Source organism: Crinia signifera, chromosome 2, assembly GCF_055691185.1.
Source record: "Crinia signifera chromosome 2, ASM5569118v1, whole genome shotgun sequence".
In the NCBI taxonomy this organism is placed as follows: Eukaryota; Metazoa; Chordata; class Amphibia; order Anura; family Myobatrachidae; genus Crinia; species Crinia signifera.
The window spans coordinates 317980216-318001331 of record NC_139218.1 but is presented as its reverse complement, the minus strand read 5'-3'; the positions used below and the strand labels follow the sequence as shown (position 1 = coordinate 318001331).

Below are 21116 nucleotides of genomic sequence, written 5' to 3'. Positions count from 1 at the left end.
GGTTAAGATTACGCCGTATTAGAAGGCCACAATATAGCGCCCTAAATTTAGATTATAGTTCACTATAGTGACTCCAGTTCATATTATGCCACATACAGTATGCGCATTTCATATTATGTTACAATACAGTGCCCTCCACTTTATATCATGCCACATTATATTGCCCCAGTTAAGATTATGCTACATTACAGTACACCCAAGTACATTGTAACATCTACTACAAACATCGGTACTTCTTTACTTTCACGGCGCCACTAGATAGGACAGATAGGATACTAGATAGGATACGATTTTGTATGCGATTTGACATAAGATATCGCATAAGATATAGGATAAGATTTACTATCCATTTCATTACCCCACTATCCACTAGGGCGTGGAGTTGATTTTATATAGCGTGGCGAGCGCAGCGAGCCACCGTACCCGAAGCGTGGCGAGCGCACACGGATGTTGTTTCAAAGCAAGTCCCCAATATTGCATGCCATTTGCATGCAATTCCATAAAATACATTCCGTGTCCCCTCGCGGGGCTCGCTGCGCTCGCCACGCTTCGGGCTCGCCACGCTATATAAAATCAACTCCACGCCCTAGTGGATAGTGGGGTAATGAAATGGATAGTAAATCTTATCCTATATCTTATGCGATATCTTATGTCAAATTGCATACAAAATCGTATCCTATCTAGTATCCTATATGTCCTATCTAGTGGCGCCGTGAAAGTAAAGAAGTACCCAAACATCACCTTGCAGGTATTGTATCTACCACACGCAGACCCATTTACCAATACAAAACCCATTGTACACATAAACCACTAAGAATAGATGTCAACCCATTAGGTAGACTTGCTCTACATAGATGTCTGACTAGAGATTTTATCTAATTGACCTGTTATATTATATCACCTTATTTGCTGATTTGTGACACACTTGTGGGGCAGATTTATTAAGCTTGGAGAAGAGATAAACTGGAGATAAAGCGGAGAAAAGGTAAAAGGAGATAAAGCACAGCCAATCAACTCCCAACTGTCTTTTTCAAACACAGCTGATTGGCTGTGCTTTATCTCCTTTTACCTTTTCAAAGCTTTATATCCAGTTTATCTCTTCTCCAAGGTTAATAAATCTGCCCCACAGTCACTTCATGTGTTTCATTCCAATTGGCAGCTTTTGAATTTACATGGTGGCCTCACATCTGTATGGAATTCAGGGCTGAGAAGATTGCCATTTACAGCAAAGTTAAAGACAGAGAAGGAAGGGCAGTGGACCAACCAACTCCTACATAAGGGAGATTCTTCCTATTGCAAATAATTAAAATTTCAATGGAGATCCTCTTCATTTCAGCACACTGCCCCTTTCTGGGATAGTCTTAATCTTGGAGCACAATCCCTAACACCAGTCAACTTCACAATGGAGGCAATCAAGGAGAAGACTCTCCAATAGTGTCAGTTTCACTTTCTAGCTCATGTGTGCCTGTGGGGATAAAATGGGTGTGTGGGAGATGGATCATGTCAGTGTAGGCCTTTATTGAGAAGAACAGACCAATACACGAGCGCCATTCAGTCACTTTAGCTATATACATCACATAATTACCCTATTGCCCTCTACCGTCTGCTGCCTCAGCTCTTGGCATTTTGTAGTACAACCAGTTCTATTTTGCGCCACTCAAATAATGCTCACTTGCCTCAAATAAATGCTACCTTTTATCATGTAAAGCTCCATTACAAACATTCAGATGCACACAGGTAGGGTACGAGATGCCAATGCTTGGGATGCCGGTGTTCAGAAGACGGACAGCTGCATTTTGATGCAAAGAAACCCAACACCCTATGCAAGTATTCTAACTCTCTTCCAATACCTTCTAGCCCTAACTCTCTATACCTGTAGCCTAACCCTTCCCCACTCGCAGCTTAACCCTAGCCAACCTTCTTAGGGGGTCGATCCTATTAGTGCCGAAGGGTGGGAGTTGCCATTCTAAAAATTGCACCTAAATTAAGCCGCTCTCACACCCTTCGCAGGGCCAAATTCATTTAAAATTGCTCCCCTATGGAGGTGAGAGCACTTTTAAGCAAATTCAGTCTGCCGTACAATGCACCCGGTGCGTTGATGATTCACTAGTGCAAATCTTCATGAGACTGCTAGGGAAAAATACAAACATTAAGCACAATGTAAGCTAAAGTTTTTTTTTTAATTTAAGAGATGTATACAAACTCCAATAAATTAACCTCCTTGTTACATCCTTTGTGGCCTGAGATAAACCTGTCATTGAGCCAGAAGGTACCAGAACATGGAAGTCTCTGAGTTAGACCATATCAGTCACCACTTCCACAAATGTTCCAAATGCCAATGTTCAAAGTTCCAAACAGAAAATTGTGGTAAAAGGACATCTTGAAATTTAATGTGGAATATTCCCTCATTTTATAACAATTCCATTAGGCCAGGAGGTGACATGGTGTTCTATTAGCAAGGATGTATTGGAATTGCTGTTCCAGAGATACAGGTTCTTTGGCCTTCAGGTTTGTAGTTTCCTGGAATGCACTTAGTTCTAGACTTTGGTAGACCTTTTCCAACATGGAGCACGTTTGGATAATATTGTCCTTGAGACGGAATGAGTTTGAATCGGGACATTAGGACTTACACAGGAAAACATACATTGTCAGTGGTAAGGAGGAATAAATTAATTGCTGTTAAGATTAAAGATCTGGAAACTGAAGAGCTCTTCACTTGCAGACATTGACCCATTGTGTAACACGGCACTCCTCACAAATAACATAACAACACCAATGAAAGCGGCAGTTGCAACGCTCCCGCCTTGTCTGCATTAGAATGTTATGGCCCCGTCCACAGCATAGGCTGGCACAGCTGTCCATCTGATGGCTTGTTTTATTGCAAACCCGCCCTTGGGTTCCTGGGGAGTCTATCAGAGGGTCTTTCTCACAGAAGTCAGGAGACTTCTCAAAATAAACAAGCTCTCGAACCAGTCGCTTTTTGTTGAGACGCGGGTGGAAGGCCCCACTGTTCTTATTACGGGAGTTCACAAATACAGCACGTTGTAGCTTTTCCCGTAGTAATGTGCTAACAGCCCGGAAATCAGGAGTCACATGCCAACAGGTCTTAAACTGGCAACTTCCAGATGTTCCATGACACTTACAGCGGCGTTTCATGTTCTCAGTCACTGCCTGGAAAGGTAGGTAAAAAAGTAGACATAAGTAAAAACATACTATTTGATTAGCATAATATCATAGTAGAAAACAATGTATACAATTGATATCTGTATCTTCATTTTTGATTAAGCAAGAATTTTACTTTAAATGAAAGAAAGGTAGGTAACACCTGAAGAGTGGTGATTTAGGCCCTTATTCAGGTTCACTCGCAAAGGCAAATTCCTTTGGGCCTTTGTCCAGAAAGCTTTCCACGTCTATGGAATTAGGTAACCACAACCGTGTATTATTATTGTATAATGTTGCTGATATTCATGCCTGAATTGAGTCTGCATCAATAATACTGTGGCTGAAGCTGATCACACAAGAGCTCAATCAGTTAAAACATAATCTATTTATATCTTCCAGTGACATTTACCCATACACACAGAAACTTTTCCATGACTCCAATCAATCATGTTTGCACTCATATTGCATGCACAAAACTAAATGCATTTATATCCCCATAGTCTGTTCTCAGACCAGGTAGCCACTAATCTAAGTCACCAGAGAGAGAGTGACTTAGATTAGCGAGTGCTACAGAAATCATTCAATGGTCAGCAACCATTGAATGATTTTGGGCCACCACGCAAGCCTTATGCAAAACATCCATTCGCAGTGCTGTGGGGATATTCGGTGCTTAGCGGGGGCGGGCGTTCGCATGGCCAGTGGGCGGTGATACATGGCTCACAAAGCAGCGAACTACTGCTGCTTTGCGAGCCAACCAGAATCAGGCCCAAAATACATCCACAAAATTGACTTGCATTCAACTCTGCATGAGCCCTGGGATGTCAGGGAAATGCTCCCTTGCTCTTCAATACTAAGACATGTTTAGCAGTGTTATTTAGTACATGTATTGCTTAGCATCTAGCCCTGTGGATTAGAACCAGGGGCATTGAGAGGGGGAAGTGGGTACAGCTAACCTGAGACTTACTAAGTGCTCCATAGTGCAGGGTTATGCCCCCTTACAATGCTATGATTAGACTCCCAATGCTGGTAGAGATGAGCAGAATGGTTATGTATATAACGAGGGGCTGTAGCCATGGTCCTTGCAGTGACCACACCTCCATAACTACCTAGGCAAAGTCTTGGCGGCACTAATTAGAACAAATTAAAAGACATAGCCTAAGCAAAATACACAAAGTTAATCTTTTTATAAATTTATGATACATAGACAATGCTAAAAGCAGGGCCATTTCCAGTAGCGGGTGAGCCGGGCAAATGCACCATTAGGGACTTTTGTGGCAGCTGCATCATACTGTAGCACAGGGGTTCTCAAACTCGGTTCTCAGGACCCCACATAGTTCTCATTTTCCAGGTCACCTGTAAGTGGCACATATATATACATACTTATACACACACATATATACAATGTATATATATATATATATATATATATACACACAGTGTATACGCCTATATATATAGATATATATCTATATATCTATATACAGATGGGGCAGGTCTCATCATTGCAGGTGATGACGATGGGAACGCCAGCCGCTATCCCCCGCCACCCGCCATCTGTACAGCGAAAGGGGATGCGCGCGCAAGAGGTGCGCACGCGTCCCCTTCCGATGGCGCTTCCCCCGGGTCACCGTCGGCTTGTCGGAGGCCACCCGGGGTCCCCACCGCCTCCCCGCACCCCCCTAACCCTGTCCGTCTCCCTGAAGCGGAGATGGACAGGGTTCCCGTCGCCGGACTGCCGGGCTGCTGGCGGATCGCCAGCGGTGACGTTCTGGCGATTCGCCAGCAAAGAAGAGCCCGGCCCCATCTGTAGATATATATATCTATATCAGACCCCTGATGAAAACTGGACAGGCTTCCAGTTGAAACGGCTGTTGGGTCAGCCTGCTTGTTCTGTACCATGCTGTAACTACAAATACAATTTTTTTTAAAAAACCTGTGAGTGCTGGTCCGTTCCTTTCCTTCTAGGAGGCAGGGTAAGTGCTGTTATTTAATACCTATGGATCTTGCACCGCTTCAAATGTTTGTACCTAACACAGAGTGCCGTCTTATATACATCCATTATATATATATATATATATATATAGATAGATAGATAGATAGATAAATCTATCTATATATCTATCTATCTATCTTTTATATATATATATATATATATATATATATATATATAGCTATCTATATATTTATAAATATTATATACACATACACCAGGGGCCTTAATCTGAGCCTGGACTGCTTGGCTCACCTGCTCCAGCTGTATTCCGTGGATCCCATTGCGATCACGGGCTCTTCTCCTGCTCAGCTCCGGCAGCTCATGCTGCCAGCTATATATAGCAACTCCCCCCCTCCTCGTCTGTCGGGCAGAGCCGATGATCACTATTGGCTCCTCCATGCGCCACTTCTTTCCAGCCAGAGACGCTGAGCACTAGCATTATAAATAAGGCTCCTGATTGGCTGCCCTATGAAAGCCTGGGCTCCTGATTGGCTGCCAATCAGGAAGCTCCAATTGGCTGGCGGCTAGCACCACTGATACATTCATCATTTGCTAGTGCTGCTGTTAAGGGTCCCCGTCTCTCTGGCAGTGCGGTACTAACCGTAATGCTGCCATACGGGCCCCTGGGACTAGAGGGGCCCGGGACTCCAGTACCCCTAGACCCCCCCCTGTCGGCGGCCCTGCTCACTGACACATTTGAGACAGGCAAAACATGCACTGTATGGGGTCCTTAGGGCTGACTTTGAGAACCTGTGCTGTAGCAGAATTCTCGGAAGCAAAGCGGACTGAGTGGAGAGTGTCATGGTTGATAGACACTGGAGGTGGACCCATAAAAGTAGCTGTCCAGGGAGAGGCAGAGTCAGGCACACCGGTTATGGTATAAATGGTAGATTATGTCTAGGATGACAATCACTAGGTCCACACCTTGAAATGATCAACATACCCAAGCTCGACATTGACAAAATGTCGACACAAGCTTATGGTCGACATGGACACCATTTAAGTGTACCGCATGCCTTTGCATGGCATGCTGCACTCGCCATGCTTTGGGCAAGTTGCCTCACTGCGCTCGGCCCACTATTATATTCCTACTTTATACCCACTTGGATAGTAAAGTATGAAAAACTACCTTTTTTATAAAAAATGCGAAAAAACCTTTTTCATGTTAACCATAATCTTGTGTCCACAATTTCAAGGTGTCCACCTAGTCACTATCGACCATTAGTGGTCAACCTAGTGACTGTCAACCTAGACATTGTCTAACCAGTGACCGCATACCGGCACACCTTCTCAGATGAAAGCCATTACCAGACACAGAGGGTGAGATTTAGTGAAATGCGATTTTTTTACAAAGTGCGATTTTGTTCAAAATCGCCCTATAGCGCCATTTTAAAAAATCGCACTTTTGCTGTGAATTCGCAAATTTTATGAGATGCAAATTTGCGATTTTTGACGCGATTCGCATCCCCGATTTATGAAAAAAGTGAGATTTCGGCCGTTTTTGCAAAAAAAATCACCAAAAACACAAAATCACTCCCTATTAAATGTCACCCAGAGTCTTTGTGTTGGGAGAGGGACAAGAGCCATTACTGGGTGAGAGAGGGGAGATTTACTGAATCCTGTGCCACGGGAGTGGGAGAGCTGACATAGTGGATCCCCAATGAGCGGGGATCAGCAGCCTGCAGTAATCAGAGGCTGGGGTCTTGGAGACAGGCACTTAGTCATACCTCCCAACCGTCCCGGATTCGGCGGGACATTCACGATTTACGGCCGATGTCCCGTCGTCCCGGTACTGCTTACCGCAGTCCCGGCTTCCTGAGACGGTTGGGAGATATAAACCACGCCCCCACGCTCTCTAGGACGTCACTGTGCCTCCAGCGTATGTGCGCAAGCTGCTGGGCGGTCACAGTGACGTCCTCTTCCTATCCAGCAGCTGCCATCTCTGCGCGTCTCAGTGGAGCATCCGAGCATGAAGTCCTGCAGAGCCAGCGAGCGGTAAGTACGGACAGACGGGCGAGCGGGGGGGGGGGGGGGGGTTGGTTCACATCATGTGTCACTATATGTCACGCATACACCTGTGGGGGGGGGAATTGCCAGTGCCTCCTAAGAAGCGACGAGGCTGAAGTTATATTACGACGAGCGGCGAAAACGGGGCGTGGCCGGATTTTGCGTCACCCTGTGAGACCACGCCCCCTTTTCTCGAGGCCACGCCCCCTTTTCGGGAGCGCACGCGGCTTCGCCGTGCGAACGACCCGACCTCCCAACTTCAAAAGTTGGGAGGTATGACTTAGTGTTACATGAGTGCAGAGTTAGGTCTAGATTCTAGTGGGAGAAAGGACCACTGATGTCCCAAGCATGAGACATGACAAAACAGTGTGTGTGTGGGGGAAGCAAGATCCAAAAATGGTAGGCCAAATGGTTACTACAGGCAATATAAGGTGACATGGATAGTGACATTGCAAGCCCACAAACCTTGCTCTGCCTCCTGACACCAAATGTCACATGGTTGACCGTCGCAGGTCCTTAGGTCTGCTAGGATTTAGCAACCAGCATGAGTCCAGTGTTGCTGATTAGTGAGGAGGGATTTGGCAACCAGAGTCAGGAGCTGCAGTCTAGAACCTCAGGTCAGTTGAAAAACAGCTGCCCTGGGTCGTGAACTGAGGCAGGCACCTATGAGGTTTGTGAATGCTGAATTATTCTCACAGAACCTGTAAATTAAACTCACAGGGAAGCCACGCCCTTTGCAGAGAGGCCACACCTGGGCATGCCTCCGGCATGCACAAATTATCCGTAATTTTTTTAATTATGTGTGCGGGGTGCACATTTATACTGTCGGTACTGGAAGCCATATTGTCTAGAATCGGCCCTGTCTAAAGGAAAATGTAGGGGTTCACAAAATATTAGCTGGTTCAAAACACACTTGTATTTTTGTTGCTAATTATTTATTAATTTGTATAATTAATGTTTTCAGATAGCAACCTGTCTTTTAGCATTGTATTTGCTTTTTCTCCTAATTGAATTAATGTGCAAAACCTCAAACAGAAAACCAGCAAGCTTAAAGAGAGAAATCGAATCCAATACTACACGACTAAGACAACGGAGTCTACTGTACTGTATGTATTAATTCTTGGAGAGAGATATAGAGACATTTTCGTCAAATCAGCTTCCGTCAAGTATCATGATCCAAACACATATTTATTATTTAGGATACCTACATGGCTGTGTACCACAGACAAGGGCGTCAGACCTGTACTTAAAGAAAATAAAAAATGTAATCAAAGTGTGGCCACGCTGATGGGAGAGATACGCCCGCGTGTCCGATCAGGTGGCAGACAGATTGCTTCCACATGTAGGGGGAGAGAGAGAGAACGGAGAGAGCCCAGCACACAACAGCAGGTGCTAAGGAGATAGAGGTTGCTGCAGCAGCAGCAGTCCATTCTCTCTCTCCCGTGCAAAAACTGCAGTCCTTTGCAGAAAGGAAGGGGGGCAGCAGGTACAAAAGGCCTGGGCCCAGTATATGAGTACTCGCTCTTCCCTATCTTGGTGCTACTTACCCCTGAATGTATCTCAGGGTTGCCTACCCTCCCGGAATGGCCAGGAGGGTCCCGAAAATTGGGTCACCCTCCCGGCCCCCCGCTCCCCCCCTCTGATTGTGCCCCCCCCACCCCTGACCGTGGCGTTTAAATTACCTTATGTCTGCAGAGCTCCGGGGAGGGCGCGGGACTAAAGCATCATAATCGCGTCGTTTAGCCCCGCCCCCTCCACGGAGATAGGCAAACAAAGTAACTTTCCTTCATGGGGGCGGGGCTTAATGATGTCACATTTAAGCCCAGCCCCCGAGCTCCTGCTGAAAGTCTCCTCTCCGGGCTTCTCCCGGAGAGGAGCTTTTAAAAGTCGGCAACCCTGATGTATCTGGAGGGAAAGAAATCTACAGAGAACAAGTATTCCAATATGGGCACAGTTGACAGGAAACAGGAAATCTGGTAATAATAAGCATACAATGTTTACCTATCCTTAGTGAAGCAATTAAATAACATGAGAGCAGGAGCAGAACTAGACATTTGTAGGCCCCATAGCAAAAGTTAGTAAGGGACCCCTATTTAGCAACTGATATATATAACTTAGACTGTAAAGATGGGCCCCCTTCAGCTCTGGGCCCCATAGCAGCTGCACCCCTTGCACCTATGGTAGTTATGCCTTTGCATGAGAGTCTTTTCTACTATTGGCTTATTTTGCAGGGAATACATGGTGATTGGCCCAATGCAAAATGCTACTGTAAGTTTCGAGTTCAAATTTAATGGGGGACATGGAGATTAAAGAATATATTTTACAGCCGTTACTTTATTATTCACCAATAAACTGTATAGTTTCATATTTAAATCTGTCCTCATTAAATAACATGTCCTTGATATGCTGATGAGCATTCAGTACCTGCCTCCCCACACGGTTGTTATGTATCCTCATTCTTGCTTGGATATCTCTTGGTGACTCCCTGGAATCCAGAAAATCCCTGGAAAACTTTTCACCAAATTCCAGCTCATGCTTGCAGCCGCCCCATTCCCACGTGTCCTGGGCACTGGGCTCAGGGGTCTCCCGAAGCAGTGGGGTCAAGTCTCTGGGGAGACCCCTCACCTTGGATAACGCTTGGAGCTGCAACTGATTCAGCTTCAGACGGATCTTCTCCTCAGTTCCCCGGCGCTTCCATTCACACCCACAACCCTGCAGCTTGCCCAGACTACAAGCTGTGGCCACTGAATGCATGACGCCTGCTGCCAGTAATGAATAGGCAAAGGCGCTTTCCCGAAAACCTGCAGTAAAGAAGAACAGAGTATGAGTATCTGTGTGTCTAACTGATTATTTAAAACTAGGGTGATTATAAAGTTGTAAAGGTCACCCTTTCTGCAGAGAAGACACAGCTGTGTTTAATAATAAAAATATTATTCCCACCATGGCAGTAACTAAGGTTGTCCAGAATGTGCCACAGCACACAGCGCTGCAGGGAAGGGTGCACTGTTGGCAGCACTTGCCAATTATCTATTTTAATTACTTTCACTTGTAGCTTCCCTTTTATTTAAGGTTCTTTGTTTTTCATTCACACTGTCCTTTATTACATTTCAAGATGCTGACAACCGAGGATTCAAATCCATTGCCTATGTCATTGCAGTCAGACACTCTGTTATTGAGCTATGTGCCTTTGCATAGAACACTAGAGGATTCTACCTCCTGTATTTGAAGGTGACCTTGTACTTCATGAAAAAAATGATTGACATTGCAGCTCAGCAGATCTATGAAGTGTGTGGCTGCAATGGATTGTATGTGTGGCTGCACACTACATAGATCTGCCCGGTGGAAACTCTGATGATTGTTTTCACAAAGTCTGAGATCAGTTTTGTTATGCCCCTTCCACATGATGGCATGCGCCGTATATACCTAATCGAAAATCAATTTGCGTCATTGATTTTCATTGATTTTCATTTGCACTGCTGTAATATTCTATGAGATGTTAAAATTATTACTATATATATATATGAGGCACATAAATAATCTAATGCAAAATTAAGCATTCCAAAATATTGTTCAGAAATGTAGTTTGCCAAGTTTGACCATTTTGACTCACCAGTACTCGGTGTATGGTGGACTGAATTAAATAATGCTCATAGTCTTAAATATATTAATCATCTATGTGTATACAGATCATTCCATAAAAATATCTTTCAATTTAACCAAGATCTACTTATTAAGGACTAGTTAAAAGCCTGTCAAAATGACGGATTCTGCTATGTACTTTTATTTTGAGCTGTAACAGTTTTTTCCAACACTTTGAGCTGTGGCAATTTTTACCTACACTTTGAGCTGTGACAGTTTTAGCCTACAAACTCTCCACCCCTATCTGCTTCTACCTCAAATATCTGTCTTCAGAGTTCCCTCTTTCAATATGCAATAAGGTTGAAACAGATCAGGATCCCTGCAGAAATAGCTTTCACTTTCTGTTATGTCATCTTCTACCACACAAAGGAATAATTTGGTCTTTTGAGCATCCTCTAGTGGTCACTGTCGGTACTTCACCTCATAGAGGTTACTAATAGTTAGCCATATATATATATATATATATATATATATATATATATATATATATATATCATGCCTGGTTTGCCTTGGTGACACACTGAACTACATTTGTCTGTCTTGAAAAAGGCCCTACGGGGTTGAAACGTTGACGTGACTTAGATGATGCCATACTTGGATTAAAAAAGCAACTTTTACCTGCATTTGTTGGTGAGTGCCCTTTCTGGTTAAATTGGACTGGAGCTGTGTATATATATATATATATATATATATATACACACACACACACACACACACACACCCTCAGACTGTAATTTTCACATTATAAAATGCAGGTAAGCTCACAATTGTTTGTCACTGTCTCTGCACTAGCACTTTTCTGTTACAGCAGCCTACATCCTGAAGAAATGGTTATAATGGGCATGAAACGTCGATAACCACTATAGGCCCGCCCACGTTCCCAGGGGATCAACCAGCGCTTTCATGGGGGTGCCCATAAAACACTAGCTGTTCCCCCGATCCAGCCCCTGCACGCCCCCCTCCATCCCCTACCCCTATGAACTCCTTGGCGACTGTGATCGTGGCTGAATGCATTCTAAAAGCGGCCCTGCACATGCACAGACACGCACATGTGCAGAGCCGCACCATTGGGGTCCTATATATATATATATATATATATATATATATATATATATATACACACACAGTAGAATGGGTTAAACTTCAAGATTATTCCTGCCTGTTACACTAAAAGCAGCTCAGTTGCCCAAGATCTCTGCTTAGAATGACTGCTTGTACTTGGGAATTTCCCAGCTGCACATAGAATGGCAATCCATCCTTATTGGCTAATGTTCAATATGCTTTCAGGCTGCCTTATGATGATAGAAGTGTTTATTCCAAAGGTACTAGGAGAAAGTAGCCTTTAATGTGGGGATTTTTTTACACTCTTGATTTTTTGACAATGATTGTACTTTCTCCTTATTTTTGTATTTTCTCTATATCAAAACTTCACAGGTATATGCATCCCCTCGCAGGGCTCGTTGCGCTCTCCACGCTTAGGGCTCGGTGGCTCGTTGCGCTCGCCACACTTTATAAAATCAGCTCTCTTTACCGGCAATTAAAGCTGGTAATTGACAGAAAATCGTGTTTATCGCATGCCTTAAGTACCTTAACTTAAGGCATGCGATCAACGCCGTGCTAGGAAACAAGTACCCATAATTCCCTACTTTTTCATAGCTTTACTCCAAAAGAATGTATCATAGCAAGATAGGGAAGGGGCTTAACTACACTACTGCATGATCAAGTGGGCGGGGCAAGGTGCATGACATTGTAAATTGCATCTTGATCTGGTGTAGCGTTTGATAGATGCAGCAAGGGCTGGAGCAGGAGAGACAGATCTGAGTATTTCTGGTTGCCTAGACAGAATGCAGACTGGCTGGCTAGAGAGACAGGACAAGGGATAGCTGGAGAGTACAGAAGCGGCATGGCTGAATCCAAGGAGGGGCAACAGGGGGGGTTGTCCTGGGGCCCCCACACAGGAGCTGAGAGTGAAGCGGAGCTATTTCACTCAGTCTCAGCTCCTTTCTCAGTGGCGCTAGCAGTGTGTGTGTGATTGGCTGGTAGCGGGCTTTGAGTTGTGTGGTGCCGGATATATCAGCTATTGTGAAGAATTCATAAACTGGTCTACAGTATGTAACATTTTCTTATTAGGTACCTAACTTTATTTAATTACTAATATTTTGTGAGCTACCTTTTGTAATGTCTTAATTTGATCAAATTTATTAAGAGCCCCATTTTTGTTAATTTATTTATTATTATTTATCAGTCTCTGCCCCAGTGGTGTTTACAATCTATATTCCCTAACATATGTACACACACACATTCTAGGGTTCATTTTTTTGGGAGCCAATTAACCTATCAGTATATATTTGAAATGTAGGAGGAAACCGGAGTACCTGGATATAGAGACAGAACAGGGGATAGCTGGAGAATTCAGAACAGGGGCTGGCTGGCTAGACAGACATAACATGGTCTAGCTGGAGAGTACATAAACAGGACTGGTTGGCTAGAGAGACAGCATGGGGGTGTGTTGTAAAGAACAGAATGGGGACTGGCTGGCAGGCTGGAGAGTACCAAAGGGGGGGAGGGGGCTGGCTGGAGAGAACAGAAGGAGGACTAAATGAGTAGAGACAGAAGCGATGTGATGTCTGGCTGGGCAGACAAAGAGAGACTGGCTAGAGCTGGAGGGACCCTGCGGGGCTGGTGATGCAAAAACACAGGGGATAAAGCTGAAGGGAAATGGGGGTGAAGACGCTGAAGATTTTTCTCAACTGGTATTACTGGCACATTAATAACTCCCCTGTGTTATTGCGCATGCACCACCGGCGGATGGGAGGGCTGATCATACTTATCTGTGTTCTTTGTGTCCATTTACCTAAGGTACTGTATCTGAGATCACTGAGTCCATCCATTCCAGTGGCTGAGCTGACCTGGCCTATCTGCATTCACTGCTGATTAAAGTTGTTAATATTGGCCAAGTTAGATTAAAGTACAGTGAACAAAGTAAGTTAGGACCCACATTTATCTCTGTAACTAAAGGCCACCATCCACTAGTGCGATATGGACACTTTTTATGTAATTCCATCACATTGTATCACATAAAAAGTGACACATCACATGAAATTTTCCTGCGATTGTGAAAAATGTAATAGGGTTTGAGAATCAAAAAGTGAGAGATTTAATGATGATTCTCCATTTTTTTAAGCAGCAATCATTTACACTGTAAAATCAACCTGGAATTCCCACCAAATCTCTCACTTTCTGATTCTCACACCCTATTCCATTTCTCCCCCCTGGATTTTTAATACTTTCATTACTGCAAGAAAATGCATTTCTAGAATCCCATGTATGCCATTTTGCTGAAATGCTTTTTTCTGGGGGGAGGGGTAATTCCAACAGGAAAGCTGGTCAGTGGAAGTGGCTTCCTTTTCTGGCATGGTGCATGTGATGTCATGCCATCACTGTCGCTTTAGCGAAGAAGCGCCACTAAGAGTAGCAGGTTCTGTTCATACTGAAGACAAGGGGCGAGATGTACTAAGCCTTGAAAAGTGAAAACATGGAGAGTGATAAACAACCAACCAATCAGCTCCTACCTGTCATTTTTCCAACCCAGCCTGTGACATGGCAGGTAGGAGCTGATTGGCTGGTTGTTTATCACTCTCCATTTTATCACTTTTCAAGCTTAGTACATCTCGCCCAAGGTGAGAAGGGGCTGGAGGGACACAGAGAGGTGGGGAAGCTGCTGCAGAGACACTACTGTGAGCATTAGGTATGTAAGGGGCACTACCACTACTATGGGGATTAGGTGTATAAGGGTCATTACTGTGGGCACAATGTGTAAAGGGCACTATTACCGTGGACATTTTGTGTAAGGGGTACTACTGCTGCTGTGGGCATTATGTGTATAAGTGGCACTACTACTCTGGGCATTAAGTGTAAAGGGCACTACACTTGTGGGCATTGTGTATAAGTGACTGCTGTGTGCCATACATGTATAAGGAGTAGCACTGTGTAGCATAACATGAATAAGTGACACTGCTAATTAGCATAATAAGGGCACTACTGTGTGTCATGACATGAATAAGGGGAACTAATATGTGGTATAATATGAATCAGGGGCACTTCATGCAGTGTAATGTGAATATGACTGTGCTACTGTGTGGCGTAATTTGTTTTTGGGGGTACTATTTACCCTTTCTTAGGAGACCACTATTTGTTTAGGGCACATATAGTTTTCAGAGGGTGCAGGAAGCCCTGGCACTGGCCTGGGCTCTGCCTAATAGGGGGATGGGAGATGGCAGGGGAAATAAGTTCCACCACCTCTCAGGGACCACTTTAAGCCCTAGATTACCGGGTGCAATTTGGAGGCTTCACACTTTTCTGGGTGGGGGTGGCCAGGAGAGCCCACCAATGTTTAGGAGCTTCCCGACCTTTCCAGGAGGGTGGGCAAGTATATGTTTTTGAGACCACAAATTGGGACAGTCCTGCTAAAATAGAGACTGTTCAGAAATGCGTACTTTCATAGCTGTCTACCAGCGAACATCTGCTCTAATTAATGAGACAGATTCAGTATAACTGAGAAGAACGTTACGAGAAGGTGACTTTCTCTTTAAATCACAGATTTAGTTATAACCTAATTTAATTTTTAAAGCCATCAATGTGGTTTTGTGTAGGGATAACATGTTCGGAATGTGTGTTGTAGCAAGCTGCATAGTTCACACCTCCCCTGAGCTAGCATGTAAAAGGTGTATGAGGATATATTCATAGCCTGGGGATCTCTGTTTTGGCAACAACACAATAGTTTGAAGCCCATGTGGTTTTAAATACAATTAACTATAGTCATAGGAGCCAAGTGTTTAAAGTCATCGGGGAGCTCACTTTACCATGGCTACTGTACCCACCGCACGGCTGGAAAGTATACTATAATAGACGCCCAAGCACCCACAGACCTTGCTCCTATGACTGCACTGACAATATGAACAGTATTATTGCAGGTTCAGTATAAACCTTATGTTATGGCGACAAGTAGTATAGAAATAATTCTTACTGTATAGGAATAAAGAGAAGCAAAGAGAGGAGGAGCACTTATACAAAGAGGTCATTAATTAGGTCATTATTAAACACCCCTTGGTGTTCAGTGAGCACAGTCAGTCACTGTAGGAATGCGTCACTAATTGGGTAATGGGAGAAGTGATATGGTCTCTCATTACAGATATTTATATAGCGCAGGCATAGGGCCTGATTCAGACCAGTTCACTAGACTGCGTATGCTCGCAGCCTAGTGACCAGGTAAGCCCCACCCCACCGACCCCCTTCCCGCCTCTCCTGGCACACCCATAAAATGCTAAGCATATCCCTGCTACCGCTCCCTGGCTACCCCCTTGCGGCCTCTCCCAGCACAATCATAAAATGCTTGGTGTTCCCCTGCTACCACTCCCTGGCTGCCCCCTTTCCACCTCTCCTGGCACACCCATAAAATGCTGGGCATACCCCTGTACCGCTCCCTGGCTGCCCCCTTCCTGCCTCTCCTGACATGCCCTTAAGATGCTTGGTGCTCCCCTGCTACCACTCCCTGGCTGCCCCCTTCCCGCCTCTCCTGGAGTGAATGGCCCCTTCGAGTTTCAAAGCAGTTCACTCCTGGGGTTTGCGCATGCGCTAACAAAACCATATGAATGGGTTTGAATTGGGCCCATAATCCAAAGGGTTTTGTAGAGAATATTCCAATCAGTCCCTGTCCCAGTTGGATTTACAATCTATATTCCCTACTACATGTATCGTACACACATGTACATTTTGCTTCATTTTTGTCCAAAGCCAATTAACCTACAAGTATGTTTTTAATAGGTATGGGAAAAAACTGGAGCACCTGGATAAAATCCGTGCACATCCATGGAGAACATACAAACTCCATGCAGAGAGTTAACAGTCCAAATATATATTACTAATATGATACTCAGATCGATTTGTGAATATCTGTCATCTCAGTCATTCTAAAATGATGGACAGGAGTAGAATGCTATTTACATAAACCAATCAATATTTCAGAAATACACAAGTTGATATCATACATGCTCCAAACCCTGAATGTACCTCTCTTCAGAATGGCGCTGTCATGTGGAACCTTGCCCCCACTCTCCAGAGTGGAACAATTCCAGCGCTGTCCTTTCAGCTGGTGCTGACATTCATGTATGGCGATTTGGATTCCTTGAACCGCTGAAGCTGTCACATCAGGGCTGCGTACACATAGTCCCAACTGACGTTTACTTAAGCCAGGTAATGTCAGACAGACGGTGTTGGGAGTTAGTATGGGGTCATTGGGTAACTTCAAGCCCAAAATATCATTGCAGAGAACTCTGGGGAGAAGAAGAGACAGAGAGATGAGGATGACTTAGAAGGTACACATGACTATAATAGCTAATGTATCGTTGAATACTAGAATGCAAGATGATTTGTATATTCCATGGTTAGTTTTGTAGCTGTCATCTTTATCAGGACACACTTGGACCTGCTCCTTAGTGTCGGAGATCAATCTGAAATAAAATGTTAAAATACACACAATTCTGTATAGCCCAATTTCTCTACACTTTGTCTGCATGCAAAGGTCCCTTTATCACCCAGTTGCATAGGACTGCCGCTGAGTGTGTAGTGTATGGCTGCTCCCACCAGTGGCGTAACTATGTACATGTGGGCCCCATAGCAAAATTTTGTAATGGCCCCTATTGATCAACTGATGCTGAAAAATGTATATAGCACCTGATACAGGCAAAGTGGGCCCCTCTCAGCTCTGGGCCGCATAGCAGCTGCACCGATGGTAGTTACGCCCTTGGCGTGTAATGTGTGGCTGCTTGCTCCATGCATAGGATTATCGGCTAAGTGTGCAGTGTGTGGCTACTCGATCCATGCATAGGGCTACCGGTTGAGTGAGTTGTGTGTGACTGCTTGCTCCATACATAGGACTACTGGTTGAGTGTATAGTGTGTTACTGCTCCCTGGGTCATGCTATAAGTCATAGACTGACTCATCATAGTCAGTCATATGGTCGACAGTCACAATGTCGATAGGAACAAAAGGTAGACATGGTTAAATGGTCGACATGAAGAAAGGTTGACAGGGTCTTAAGGGCGAAAGGTACAAGGTCAACATGGTTAAAAGGTCGTGATGAGGTTTTAAATGTTTTTAGGGTGTCTATGTCGACATAGGTCGACATGGACACTGTCTAAGTGTACCCGGTCCCCTCGCATGGCTTGCTGTGCTGCTTGATCCAGGGCCGGTGCAAGGCACCGGAGCGCCCCAGGCGAGTCGAGGTGGGGGCGCCCCGGTGCCGGGGGGAGAGGGGGGGGGTGGTACCTGTGTAAGAAAATTGCTGCCCCGGCGTCCCTGCAGTGCTGGGGCGGTCAGGGGTGTCCGTGCCGTAGGGGTACCTGCGGCGCCATCATGTGTATAAAGCTGGCTGCGGCCGGCGGGGTCCCTGTAGTGAATAGCAAATAACTAGCACTTCCAGCGCCGCTGCGCGCATAGCGCTAGTTATTTGCTATTCACTACAGGGACCCCGCCGGCCGCAGCCAGCTTTATACACATGATGGCGCCGCAGGTACCCCTACGGCACGGACACCCCTGACCGCCCCAGCACTGCAGGGACGCCGGAGCAGCAATTTTTTTACACAGTTCGCTGGGGGTGAGGGGCGAACTGCCGCCCTCCAGGTGCCGGCATCATGACCCTCTTAAATAGAGATTTTCATATAGTCATGTATACAGGTGTCTGGAGAGTCAAAATTGAATAGAGATAAATACAGCTCACCAACCGATTCCCCTTGGTGGCCCTTTTATACTCAGCCGTGTGTCCAAGGACAGTGAACGGATCTGAGAGGTTTACCTCCAATTAGCGGGGTCTCTATTGGGTGAGTGAAGGAAGATATGGGGATCTACTGTTGCTAGCAGAACCCAGTGGTACCCTTGTTGGTTCACCCAGACTTAATGAAACTGTCAATTAAAATGTCTTAATACATATACTAGCAAATTATAAAAATTATTCAAAGAAAAAAAGACAAAAAGAGAGTCATCTCTAGAATTGGAATGTGCAAGAGAATGGACAGAACAGGTGTCTATATTTATCATATGCTTTATGCATCTCTGTAAACTGGTTAATAACACAAATGCTCATCCTGCCCTGGGTGGAGACAGCAAGCTCGACCGCTGTCAGAAAGTCTATGGGACGCTCCCTGCAGGGTGAGAATATATTTGTCTTCACTTTGGAACTAGGGCTCAGCAATTTCACTCATGCTGTAGGAGGGGCAGGAAAACAGAAGTCAGAGCCAAGGGACCGAATGACAGATCAAAACATGCCCATGCTGAAGGGAAAATAATTCATGTTTTATAACCTTAGCAATAAAAGCAACCTTTCTCAAAACAGGAAAAGAGAATACAATAAAACAGACAGTGATACATTATTAACATGCACGTTAACAAATACAAAAATATTTATACCACAACATGAAAGGTCCTTTATAAGTCAAAGTACATTTTAATGTAGCAACATCCCAACTGGGCAAAGACACAGAACAATAAATTTCCCCACTCCAGCTATCTCCAGTATGTGTCCCGGCACCATACAGGTGCATATCCATTTTCACATTTCTGGAGTGAGTTATAGCTCTGACAAATCACATAAAACATCACTACATTCCTTGCCTTCAAGGGAAACCACCATCAAAAGGCTAGTTTTCAACTTGTTTAAAATAAAATGTGATTAAACTTTGTGAATTATTTGATTAGAATATAATAGATTCACAGCTGTATGTTCTGTTAGTTGGGATTAAAGTAAAAAATAAAGTGCAAAGTAACTGTGCACGTGGACAAACCATGTTGTAATGCAAAGGGTGCACATACTTTTTTTGCATGCAGAGTGAATACTGGCTGCTTCTGCATGTAGCCCACAAATGCCAAACAGTTTTCTTTTACACAGTAGGTTAGATTTCCATTTGGACACACTTTTCTCATATCTACATCACGTTTTAAATCTGCCCAACTTGCAATGAAACATGGTGGCCGATTCAGATCCAGATGCAGATCTGTGATTTTGCAGCCCTGCCAAGAACCGTGCATGCCTGCAGTTTGCTGAGCCCTCCATGCAGCCACAGCCAGTCATCACAGCAGTCTGTGAATGCAGGCTGTACGCTTGCTGATTGAGAGCCTGCTGGAGTTGTGGGCGGGACTCCAGCATTTTGTGGGATCTCTCCAATCTATGACTTATGTAGCACTGCACATGGGGGTAGGGGGAACGATTCGATGGTGAGTGATTGCAAATGGATCACCCCCTTTTTGCATGGCTGCAAAGCCATTTGCAGCTGTGCGCATGTCCAGGATTTCACTCTGGTGGGGAGGGGGGGGGGGGGGGTAACTGATCACAGGGCTGCAAAAAAAAGTGCAGCTCTGCGATCAGGTCACCTGGCTGACTTGTCCGCAGACCAATGGATCTGATGATTGAGAGGTGAGTCGGTACCGCTACAAATGTCTGTCTAGACATCACCACTCAACAGGCATTTAATGCCTGCCCAGTTGTGATATCATTGTCAGGGTTTCCTAAGGTTACATATCCATTCTTTGGCATGTCAGCCGCACAAACAGCCAGATGAGCAGATATATCTGCAAGAAATATTTCCAGTGACATCAGTAGGGGTTGTGGGCCACACCCAGGTGTCACTCGCCGAGGGGTGACAGCGACAGCCACCATGGGGTGACACACGAAATGCAAGCTCCTGCTCAGTGACAGGAGCTGGGTGCTGCACGTAACATTACATGCAGCACCCAGCTCCTGTCACAGTGTGAGAGGCAGTAATGCAGCCACAGCATTCCCAGGGGCAGCCCGCATCTTCCAGACCACCGGAGAGCAGAAAGTGGGCGTTCACGGGCGCCAGCACCAACTGTCATCAGGGTAACGCCCCTGCTTATTTTGTATATATATAAATCCTTAAGGTGGCCCTATGGGTCCTTTCACAATAATCAGGGCATAGACACTGGGGAGATGCAGGCACATTAGAGATTAGTAAACCCTCTGGAAAAACACACAGCCCATGTACAGGCCAAATATGCTCAAAATGGGAATTGTATTACTTTTTTTGCGTGCATGTTCATCTTGCATTCTGATAAGGACAGTGTACTTGGGTTGTGTATCATATATGAAGAAGACTGTGTGCACAGGTCACATGCTTTGTTATATTGGCCAATGCTTACTTATGTTAATCGGTTTACCGGTGTCCCCTCTACTTCTATTGTTAGAGAAACTGAATATAGTGCAGGTGGATACTGTACATGGCACATATATGCAGGAATATCTTTT

At 44.8% G+C, this 21116-nt stretch overlaps 1 protein-coding gene across 4 annotated transcripts in view; it reads right to left on the bottom strand.

Moving 5' to 3' along the window:
- Window positions 1–2159: 2159 nt before the first annotated feature.
- Window positions 2160–21116, bottom strand: part of WNT10B (Wnt family member 10B) — a 178764-nt gene continuing 159807 nt past the window's right edge. For 3 of the 4 annotated variants that reach the window (XM_083169076.1, XM_083169077.1, XM_083169074.1), the window contains 3 exons: window positions 16871–17133; window positions 9587–9963; window positions 2160–3171 (listed from right to left, as the gene is read on the bottom strand). In XM_083169076.1, the coding sequence (XP_083025202.1) occupies window positions 2713–3171; window positions 9587–9963; window positions 16871–17133 (1099 nt within the window). In that variant the 3' untranslated portion in view covers window positions 2160–2712. The remainder of the gene's footprint in view (window positions 3172–9586; window positions 9964–16870; window positions 17134–21116) is intronic. The other variant, XM_083169078.1, reaches the window with a different exon arrangement.